A 12,448-nucleotide genomic window follows, 5' to 3' on the forward strand; every position below is an offset into this window, starting at 1 on the left:
GCTAAGTTAGGCCACCTGTCCTGTACACTCTTCTGCGAGGATACCAGGAATTGATTGGGTAGAGAAAAGCATAGCACTCATCACAAAATCAACACATGTCAAGCCATTTACATATGTAAAGTCATTTAACCCACCATGCACAACAGTACCTCTTCCCAAAGGCAGGAAGAAAATGCAAATAATTGCCTACAGTACCACAGACAGCAAATAAATGTTAACCCTGAAATTTAGAACTCTGACTGCCTGGCTTCTAGCATTTTGTTTTTTTTGCTATAGCTCTCTACCATGAATTAAATAATGTCATTATTGGATATATATATATATATATATATATATATATATATATATATATACTCCCTCACAAGCTCTTGTAAGCAACCAAATGAAACTCATCGAGTCATCAGGAAAAAAGGATACAAGGATACTAAAAGTAGAAGTGGGATCATGGGAAAGACGGAAGGGAAAAGAGAAAATGATCAGTGAGAAAATATGATTGAAATACAGTATGTAAACGCAAGAAAATTTTATGAACCCCATTGTTAACTGATATATATATATACATATATATATATGAGAGAGAGAGAGAGTAGTACATGTACATTACTTATTTCATACTACAAATTATGTACGTGTGTGCACACATACACATGTAGATGTTCTCACATTGATGACACTGTCTTTCCCCAGGCCCTAACTAAAAACACGTTGCTGAGCAAGCAGCTGTGCTCAGCTCATGATGAAGTGGGAGGGGCAAAAGGCAGCTGGAGAGAACAGTGGTGTCTTCACTAAGGAATCATTTAGGTCAAAGCTAATTACAGTTAAGGACTGAAGCACAGGACAATATTCTAAATTACATATGTAAACTATTATTGTATCATTAATTCTGAAGTAACATTGCACATTGCTAAAGTGTATTTCTGCATTCAATTTTCCATAAGAAGATATATTTTAAGCTCAAACACAAGTGGTACTTAAATGGTCTATTATGCTAATGTGGATAATTATAAGTTGACTCTAGTCAAATACACTACAGGAAACATATCTAATGCTAGAGTAACTGTTAATAATAAACTTATTCAAAAATAAGAATGTCCTATAAAATAATGAGTAACTACTTAAATAATTATCAAAAGACCTCATATATTCCAAAAATGTGTCATTTTTGTGGATTTTGAGAGCTCATGAGTTAGACTAGACATCTTCCAAATTTTTCTATGGCCAAATTAGATAGAGATAAACTTTAATTGGCATAATGCCTAGATATTTCAAGGAATGATATACTGCAGATAGAAAATCAAATAGCATTCAATAGTTAATTCAATATTAAAAGACCACCATTTCCTGCAGAGTGGAAATATAGAAAGAATATTTGCAAAAAAGGCAAAGTAAACAAAATGACCACTAAATCTATTGGTAATATTGTTAAGACATGGTATGCTTTTATGATTAGTTGTACAAGTATGGTTTCTTGGCCATGTAGAAAGGGGAGAAAAAGGTCAATAAACATAACTATGCATGCTCTATGTGCTAATGTGTTAGAAGGAAGAAAAAAATTGAAGTCAAATTGGAGCTTTTAGCATTGCAAAAGGTTTTTAGCTAATGAAGCCAGTGGTACCATTGAGAAGTAAGTTCTGGCCCAACAGCCTTTGACTCTGACAGTACTATGCCATTCCATTGTAATTGCACTTTAGCTTTATGCTCCGTTAATGGCACATTTACGTTAATTTTTATCATTACATTCCACGCATTGTATAGTCATGTGCACAGTTTCACTGACACTGCAGTTTTTCCCCCATATTGAATTAGAGATATAAAATTGAAACGTTTCCTAATTAAAATTCATTTGAGAGCTAGAACTAGGAAGAACTTAAGTTACAATGAACTTTCTTGATATTAGGACAAGGAGATAAAGCTTTAATGTGGAAATAAGAACTAAACTTGAGGAAGGAGCGAATCTCCTAATAAGACATTCTCAAGAGGAACTACGAGTTTCAGGTGCTGCTTAAGCTTTTGAGACTAGTTCCCCAACCTCAAAATGCAGAAGGGGCTTCATGAAATGTGGATACAAAATTGTATGTGTTGGAAACACAGTAATAAATTCACTGTAAATATTTAGCGTCTGTAAATTAGATTATCCACAGTCACTGAACAAAACATGAGGTGAAAGCTTGGATCTGGTATTGGCTCATGCCTCTGCTTGAATTTAAAATATCTGATAAATTCATTTTAAAGGCTAAATAATTTCAAGTTGCTTTTGGTACCACACTACCAACAATGAAGGTGCTTTCTCCTCATATTTTCATTTTATTTCATTCTTTATTTTCTGGTAATCCGATAGAATTTGTATATTCCTATCACACAAAGTCCTGTCAAGTGCACATAGCTAGTTGATGAGAATGCATTATCCTAAGAGTCCATAGTTAGTGGTATTAGTAGATCAATGTATAATTTTTCTGTTACTATCCAAAGGAATAACCCTGGTTTAGGAAACAGGAGGAATGGGTATGTTCAGTGATATTAGTCTACATAAAACATCCCAAGATGCTAGGTCGCTTTCGTTAGTCATAGGAATGCCTCCTGGGGTGCATAAGTCAAAAGGAAGTTTATGTGGCAGAATTATGTAAGGAAATTTACACTAGTGCCTGCCCACAAACCATGCAATTGAGAAACAGCCAAGAAACAAAACTGTATAGAAGGAGGGATAAATAACAACATTGTATTAAGGGTTATTATGCAGCTACAAAGATTCAATATGACCCTGGCAATATAGCAAAAAATAGTTATGAAAAGAAGCTATTTCTTATGCTCAGAGCTAATTTTCAAACATATGTACCTGTATTTGAAACTTTGAGCATTTCACACATTTTTCTGTATCTGAAAAAAAAATGGATCCAGACTGATATTGTGTATCAAGATAGCTGAAAACAGTTCATATAAAGGTAGCCAAAAGCGAAGCTCAGTAAGAAGTCATAAAAAGAACATTATCCCCACTGCTGAGAAAGCTCTTATAATGTACACTTTGCTCGTATTGGCAAAAAGTAATTTACCCTTCAATGTTGCTAGAAAGGGTGAAATATCTATAGTAATACGGTTTTATAAGAATTTTAATTAAATAAAATGTAGATTAAAATGTGTATATCAAACTTAGGTACAATTAGTAACTTCAAAACTGAAATATAACTCCATTTCAACAATGTATATTCCACTATCAAATAGTTAATTAAATTTTCTTTTCACATAATTTACAATAGAATAATATATTTCAATTTTTAAACACTCAAGGGCATTGGTACTATGAAAATAACATATTTTAATATTTTGTTCAGGAAAATTAAGACATATAAAATAACACAAAAATAGTGTATAATTTTCTTATCTATATTGCTATAAGATGGAAGAGGAAATATACAAATATATTCATTTGACTTGAGAGGTAAGAAATAAGAATATGAATGATTATAATCATGTTCTTATCTCCCAGTACATAATTCATATATTATGACACATTGAATATACATTTCAACTATGTCTTCCTATTTATAGGTGTTTGACTGGGAATATTATGTTTATACATATTTAGAGAAATTAACTTAAGAATTATAGAAACAGGTTTAAACTTTATGCAATAGAGCCCATGACTAACACAGCAAGTGATAAATTGTGGCATAAGTGCTGAGTCTGACCAGGCTCTAATACGGGACATTACTAACCCTTTGCACTCCTGTCAACATCAAAAATAGTAACAAAATTCAGAATGCAGGCTTTCTCTCTCCTCTCCCACTTACTGCTTTGTAAGTTCTCTTCTGTCCAGCGTGTTTCCGAATTTGTTCTCCATTCGGCCCTGTTTCCACGTGCATGGAATAGATGATGTCAAAGAAATCTTCAACCACAGCCACTCGCCTTAAAGACAGCTTCTCATCAACTCCAACGCCATCCTGGCGATGATACATGACACCAACAAAAAGAACGAAATAAAAACACATAAGATTAGTGAAACTATTTGCATTTAACAGATGATTAAACCAAAATCTTTTGATAAAATGAACCAAATCATCTTCTTGCCTTCCTTGTTCTTTCAAGACCAGATTTCTCTATGTAGTCCAGGCTGGCCTCAGTTTCCCAGTCCTGCTACCTCATATAGATACCACCACACCCAACAATCCCATAAATCTGTGTATTACACATACTGAATTATAAAATGTTAGTGAAAACCATCGTTAATATGAAATAAATCATTTTTACCCATCAATTTTATCCTTTGAGTTTTCATAATGATTCCTAGCCATTAGCATAATTTTAAAAATTACAAATTACATGTTAGCACCTGGTAATTTTTACTGCAGTAATTCCACTCTAGATACTGCTCAATCCATGCAAACAATATTTGAGTTGCTAGGTCATGCCTGCTGTATTTAGAAAGTAAAAGACAAGGATAATAACATATAGCCTCTACCTCTAAACATCATAACTTAAGAAACAAAAGGCACCTCTCTCCAATTGTAGACTGGGTGGCAGATATACTAAAATGTCATTCTCTGAGGCAAGTGGTTCTCAACCTGTGGGTTGTGAGCCCTTTGGGGATCAAATTACCCTTTCCTGGGGATCACATATCAGATATCCTGCAAATCAGACATTCACATTACTATTCATGACAGTAAATAGTAATCATAGTTATAAAGCAGCAGTGAAAATAATTTTATGGTTGGGGGTCACCACACAATCAGGAACTGTATTAAAGGATCACCGCATTAGGAAGGTTGAGAACCACTGCTCTAAGGAGTACCCAGTGTGTGAACAATGGATATCCCAAATAAAACTTCATATTGAACAAATTGCTTATGCATCTCTAAATTCAAGTTTCACAGCTGCAAAATGGAGACAACAGGAGCTGTTTCCCAGGAACATTGTGAGCACTAAAAGAACTCAGGTATGTAAAGCATGTGACCCAATCTGTCAAACTATAAACCTTCAATGAAGGGTGGCAGCACTTGTCATTTTAATGATCACATTGCAATATAATTAGGGTCCTGTAGGGGTGCCAAAGATCAACATGTTATCTCCTGCTCAGAAAGCTCCGTGGAAGAAATATAACTTGACATATAGGGAGGTTTTATGTTTCAGCAGAGGGAAGTCCAGGCAAGAATAAATAGTTGAAATGGATGCTAAATCATATTAAATGGTAGGCTTGAGACATTAGAAAAGATTAATATTCCATGAAAAAGTTAATCTTATGTGACTGCAGCATAAAATGGACTCCTATTTGCAAAAACCATCTATACCCACATTCACATGCATACACACACTCAAACAATACATATATGTATGAACACATGTACATAGTGTTCCTAAAGAATAACCTGGTGTAATATGACCTTGCCATTGTTGCTTGAAAATACCATGAAATAAGTCTTCCTCAGGGAAAAGCACATCAATTGATTATCCAATAACTAATGGTCCACTCTGATAATATATACAATCAAGTAACATAATACAGACTGAGTATATATACATATATATATATATAAATATATACATGCATACATATATTTAACAAACTTTTTAAAAAGAAGCCATAAATTTTAAAGAAAATAAGGGTGGGTACATGGGAAGGTGTGAAGGAAGGAGAGGGAAGAGGGAAAAGATGTAATTTTAATATCAACTTGTTGTGAGATATTTGATTACACTGTGAAAAGACGTCACTGTGATTGGTTTAATGAAAAGCTAAAAGCTAAACAGCCAATAGCAAGGAAGGAGGTATAACAGGTACTTCTGGACAGAGAGAGCTCTGGAAAGAAGAAGGACAGAGTTGCCAGCTGTCCACAGAGGGAGCAAGACGTGGAAGAGGTAAAAGCTATGAGTCATGTGGCAACACAGATGAGTAGAAATGGGTTAATTTAAGTTATAATAGGTAGTGGGAGAAGCCTAAGTCTTAGGCTGAGCCTTCCTATTCAGTAATAACTCTCTGTGCCATTTTTTTGTGAGCTGGCAGCCCAAAGAAAAATCATCTACATCAATTTTTTAATTAAAAATAATACCATGAGAGGGTAATTACTCCAAGTAAAAGTTTTAAGCAGTTAATGAATCAAAGGCAAGATTGTCCGCCAATGGCAACGCCAACAGGCTGAGCTCCTACAAAATGAAAAGCAATCAGCATCTATTTTTTCTTACATTTAGCTTTTATTTGTGCATTTGCAATGTGCAGCAGGCTTTGTACATAGCAGAGTCTGGAGCAGCATGCTCATATAACGTCTTACATGAGATTGCGTAGTAGGCTCAACAGCTGGATCTTTTACCACCGTTCAGTTTGAAGTGCTCCCTCACATTTCACCTGTGATGCTGACAGTTTCTCGTTTGGCTTCAGATCCTTCTCATATCTCTTGTTTAAAGCCTTGGGGCACCCCTTCTGTATTGGGATCCCCCAGAATAGCACCACTCTGCCTGTGACACAAGACCAATACATAGCAAGGACTACGTGGAACTTAACAATGACCCACCTGGAAACACACAGCTTAAAGGGCAGTGTCCAAGAAAGCACAACCTGTTCCAGAGGTCTCACATTAGCCTGCATCCTCCATCCTCAGAGAATATCCATCCTCCTAAGTATAAATCTAAATTCCAACTCTGTCCATCAGTAATGTCTTCTATGAAACTTTCTCTGCTTTTCTCCACATCATAAAATTTGTACAGTGCCTACTCCTGTTTCTTTGCTAAATAACCAGATGTACACTCTGCATAATCTTACAAATGGAGGTAATGTATTTTCTTTCCCAGATTAATTTGAATCTTACCCATTTATCTGCTTAAATCTAAAATGATAACCTATTTATCCATTTTATCAAGTATCTGAAAATCCTAAATATTGGCAAGCTCTGTGTTAGTTACTAGAATTATCAAGTTATGTATATATACATATATATGTGGGTATATATACATTGATATATATTATATACCTTGATGTAATATATATATATATATATATATACCTTGTTATAATATATAAATATATAATATATAATTGAGAACTTGATGATACCCACTGTCTAGTGCAGGAAAGAAATATTAAAGAGCTGATTGCTGAGGGATAAATTTTCATTACTCTCTATAACTACTTGTTTAACAAAACAGAAAGTGATTCTTTCATAGTATTGGAGGTCAGAAATCCAAAGTCAAGTGTCAACAAAGCTGTGTTCCATCTGGAATTCCTGGAGGAAAACAAGTCCCTCTTCCTGTGCTCCTGATTGGCAGCTAACATTCCACAGTTGGGCCTTCAGAACACTGCCTTCTCTTCCATATACCTCTCTTCCACCGATCCCTCTTAACAGGGAACTTTATGATGACATTAAAATCTGTTAGGTAGGGACTGAGGAGATGGTTTGTGGGGCAAAGTGCTGAATGTAGAAATTGTGAGAACTTTCCCAGAATCAAGTCAAGCCAGGCAGGGTGGTGTACTTCTTTAATCTCAGTGCTCCTTTGGTGAGACAGAAGGCAGAGACAAGGGAAATCCCATCATAGAGAAGGGAGGTGAGCATCATGTTCCACCCTAGCCAAGGAGTTATTGACAAGTGAGAGCTCTTGGGAGAAGGGGAGTCGGCTTTCTTTAAGGGTACACTTTCCTAGCAGGTTGAGCACATTACAGTGGATGGCTATAACCTAAGAGCATACGGACAGCACAATTTGGACTAAATAGGTTTTACAAAAAAGAAAAAAATAAATGTAAGGACAAAGAGCTGTGTGGGAAGGAAGGTAGCTCTGGGAGGAGCCAGGGATAGGTGAGTGAATATGATTGAAATTCTCAGGTAATTAACAAAAGTTGGAATTGATTTTGATGAGAATTTTTCTAAAGATACTGCTCAAAGAGCAAATGAACATGAAGTGATGACTGTTAGTGGTTAGATGGGAAGTGTAAATCAGAAGAGCCCTATGATAGCACTTCACATTCACTGGCTTTGCCAGAATGAAAATATATATTGAGGATTTAGAGACATTAAAATCCTCATACATGTTTACTAAAATGCTAAATTACACAGTGACTCTTCAGACAATTCAGCAGTAACTCAGAATTTATTAAACAGATTTGCTATATTACCTGGCTGGTCTACACGAATGTATATTCAAGAGGAAATATAAATGGAGTCCATACAACATTTGAACAAGTGTCCATCGCAGCATTTCTTTTGCTTTCTCTGGGCTATTTTATTATAGCAACATAGTAATTAGTACATCATTATATTATAAGTTTATTGAAAAATATGCTGAGTCAAAATATTGTAGAGAATACTAATAACTTACATTTTCTTTGTGAAGAGATCACTATACTCAGTCAATCCCTGATGAACAGCTGCACCTCCTAGATAATTCAAGGTTTTGCACAAGTGGATGTCAAGTTCCTCAGCTTAGTGATGTGTACTGTCTTCCCCTGTATACATTTTCTTTGTTAAGTTTCTCTAGTATATTAATCTCTTTCCCACATTTACACACTTTGGTTGTGTATTTTTTCTGTTGTCTCACTCTCCTCTACAATTCTTTGTTGACCCTTCATTATATACAGTTGTTCATCATGAAGGCTTTTGTTCCTTTTGTTTTTCTTTTATTAAAGGTAGATTTTTCAAATAATATATCCTGATCACAGTTTCTCCTCCCTTTACTTATCCCAGGTCCCCCCCCACCCATTGCCAACCAGATCCAATCCCTTTCTGTCTCTCTTTAGAAAAACAGGCTTCTAAGGAATTAATGTAATACAAAATATAATATAATGATAAGATAACACAAAATAAGCACTTCAGAATAGAAAAACCACAACAAAAGCCAGAAATAAAAGAGCCCAAGAAAAGCACAAGAAACAGATTATAGACTCAGAGATCCACTTATTCTTACACTCAGAATCCATAAAAACACAAAACTGAAAGTTATAATATATACACAAATAGCTTGTAGGGTTTAACCGAAGGGAGATATAGGAAAAAAATAAAATTACAATAAAAAAGACAAAATTTAAGAAAAGAAAAAGCCCTCACATGATAATATCTTGTCACCAAATGAAGATTCCAGTACCAGGCATGGATTATATCTAATTGAATAGTTGGCCAAAGGGTTCTCATGGGAACCCGCAAACAACAAGGCTGTTACCAAGGCTATAGGTCACTCTTTATAAATTGTCAGCAAGGCTCCATTGCTGAAGACAATACCTTCAAAACTCATTGTGCATGGAGAAGTCAAGCTGGTTTCTACATACAGCCTTCACACCTAATGGGCTAGTGTTCTTGTTACCTGAAGACAATGCATGCTACCAAAGGAGAAATATAAACACCAACCCAGCTACAGACTTTTCAGTATAGAATGGTGATCTGCCTGTAAGATATGGTGGAACAAAACTTGTGGGAGTGACCAATCAATGTTTCAAATGACTTAATGCCTATTTCATGAGATGGAACCCATACTCAATGTTGCTTCATAGCTGAGAATCTGAAACTAGATAGCCCAGGAGTCTAGAGTAAAATCAAATATTACTGTTCTACTAAAGAATTTCAGCAAAAAAAAAAAAAGACTCCTAATGATATTCTGCTGTACTCAAAGATCAGTGTCTTACTCAGCCATCATCAAAGATTTCTTCTGCAGCAGATGGGAAAAATACAAAGATCCACCATCAAACAGTATGCAGAAAGTGAGAGACCTTGGAACACTCAGCTTTACATGGAATGTCTCCATCAAATCTCTCTCCTCAGGGATCAGGGGACTCTGCAGAAGAGGAGGCAGAAAGAGTGTGTGGGCTGAAGGAATGGAGGACTCCAAGGATACAAGGCTTTCTAAATATAACAGTACAAACACATATATGAACTCACAGAGACTGTAGCAGCATGCACAGGGCCTGCATGGGTCTGTACCAGATTGGGTCTTAGATCTGAAAGGAGAAGTGAACACATGCCACCATCCCTAACCCAGAGCTATCTCCAATTGATAACTACTTGAAAATGAAAATTTAGCTTTCTCCAAGGGATTCTCACAGGGGAAACAAACTATTCTTAAGGGTAGGCCCCATACCCAGCAGCAGATAGCCAATATAAAATGAACTCAACATCATATTTTGAAGTTCTTTGTCTCATAAAACCAGTACCTTTTAATATCCAATTGTAGAAATCTAAAGTTCTTTGAAATGAGGAGTATATGCATATGGCATAACCATACAAGTGAATACTATTCTCACAAACAAAGGACAAAGTATTGGTCATGATATGCCATGAATAAACACTGAAGGTGCTGAGTTAGAGAAATCAGACACAAAAGACCATGCATTGTATGGTTCCATTCATATGAAGGACCTGACATAGCAAAAATCATGCAAACATAAATTTGGCCAATTCTAGTCTTGAAAGGGGAGAATAAAGACTTACTACTAATGGTTAAGACCTTTTAAGAAAAATAAAATTATTCTAAATGTAGATGATAGTGATTGTTGTAAAACCCTCTGGACTTATTGAAACCACCAAAGTTTACACTTTAAATGATAAATAGTATGGTACATGAATGATTTTCCAACAACACAGTGGAAATGTAGTATCTAATAATTTGGAATGTTAAGTACAAGGATGTGTGGGAAGAAAGTAAGACGAGGGGATGAGATATTACTTAGATCAGAGGCAAAGAACTGGCCTCATGTACATGAGGCCATGCATTTTACTCCCAGCAGTATGGAATGAGAAAACTCAAATAATATACAATCAAATTGTCCACATACACACTAACGTTGAAAAGCGTTGCTAAGCAGCTCAAACTAAACTCTAATGGAGGCAGATATGGGGTGGGATAGTAAACGTTAGGCAATTATCTCATAAAAGAAGTATACAAGTACATAAGGTTATAAACTTCACTGACATAAAAGATGTTTGGCTTGCAATTTTACATAATAATAAAGTATATTTTCATGATAAATTCTATGTAGGAGTCTAATTCTCACAGGATGTTTTCATGGACTTCTATGTTTCTAAAAAATTCAGCTGGCCTATGGCTTTGGTTGGTCTATGAGATGACAAAATTTCATCTCACTCACACCCAGTTTTCTCAATACTTTTGTGTATAAATGTGGTATATGATTTACTGGTAAATATTTTCTCACCCATGTACAAATTTTGATCATTAAACTGATAATTCAAATTCTATGCTAGGCAAATAGATAAAAGAATAAGTCAAACCCTGGCTTATGGCATTTTCTGGTTTATGTGTTGAACACTTCCAACATGGCTGTTTCAAGCCTCCACTATATAATCACTGAACATAGAATTGGGAGGAAATGAACAGAAGTGTCATATTATATGATGTTTTCAGCCTGATATTATATACTAGAATAATCCCTTCAAGAGCATAGAAATAACTATACTATAAAAGAGTTTGGCATTGACAAATTCTGAGAATTTATTGTAGTCTAAATTACTTACTTTAATTTTTAGTAATGGTCACATTTCTCAAACTATTGATTCTAAAAATATTAGCATTAACCCTAGTTATCAAAGACTAAGCCATAATGCCATTGTTTTATATCAATTAAGATGAGTGAATGGCACATTTACTGAACTCAGTAAATTTATTTTATTGAATAAATTTTAAGGTAAAGGTGTGCAAAGACAGCAAGAAATCAGGAAACGAATTCATCTAACATGACGCTTCAAGATCCTATGAAAATCTTTGGTATTGTTGAAGAAAATTGATATCTAAACAAATGTGAGAAAGCTTAGCCAACACATGAGTGGAGTCTATGACACAAGTCTCTACTGAACTTCACCCTCCTTTTCCACACAGAATTCACTGAGAACAACTAACTAAGGGCAATATACCATGGTACATACTGTGTCAGAGTCAGGGGTAAAAATGTCTACCACCCTCCCTTCCTCAGGTAAGCTATTACCTGACAGGTGTCCTAACTGGTAAAAATCATTGTAATCATGTATTAGCTGTTGTTATGGACAGCAATAGTAGTGAAATATTTAGATCCAGATCCAAAACAGAAGGAAGGGCTGCCAATTTTCAACAACTATAGTGATTGTATAATAAGAGGAAAGAGAGAGAGAGAGAGAGAGAGACAGAGACAGAGACAGAAACAGAGACAGAAACAGAGACAGAAACAGAGAGACAGAGACAGAGAGACAGAGACAGAGACAGAGACAGAGACAGAGACAGAGAGTGGATAAAGACACAAATATGTCTCTGGGACTCACTTTTCAAGAATTCCAAACCCAATAACTCACAAAGACCACCAGTAAATATTCTAATTTTTCAGTCACCTTCAAGATTCTATTTATAGTGAAAGGTACCATTTATTCAAGTAGAAAAACTAATTTTAAAGTAAACATGACAATCTCTAAACTACTCTTTTTTATCTTAAAGAAAGATCTTGCCATTTGACCTAGAAGGCTTCAGTTCACAAAATATCCGTAAAAACAAAGCATCGGGCTGACTA

The 12,448-nt window shown here is 35.3% G+C and overlaps 1 protein-coding gene across 14 annotated transcripts in view; it reads right to left on the bottom strand.

The window, feature by feature from the left end:
- The window catches only part of Nol4 (nucleolar protein 4), a 332,403-nt gene that overhangs the window by 239,088 nt on the left and 80,867 nt on the right, over positions 1 to 12,448 (bottom strand). For 11 of the 14 annotated variants that reach the window (XM_006970216.3, XM_006970215.4, XM_015987588.3 and 8 more), the window contains exon 2: positions 3,786 to 3,935. In XM_006970216.3, the coding sequence (XP_006970278.1) occupies positions 3,786 to 3,935 (150 nt within the window). Of the gene's footprint in view, positions 1 to 2,833; positions 2,897 to 3,785; positions 3,936 to 4,324; positions 4,407 to 12,448 lie in introns of those variants that run through there. The other 3 variants (XM_042263793.2, XM_076554799.1, XM_015987429.3) reach the window with 3 other exon arrangements.

Source organism: Peromyscus maniculatus, chromosome 19, assembly GCF_049852395.1.
Source record: "Peromyscus maniculatus bairdii isolate BWxNUB_F1_BW_parent chromosome 19, HU_Pman_BW_mat_3.1, whole genome shotgun sequence".
Lineage (NCBI taxonomy): Eukaryota > Metazoa > Chordata > Mammalia > Rodentia > Cricetidae > Peromyscus > Peromyscus maniculatus.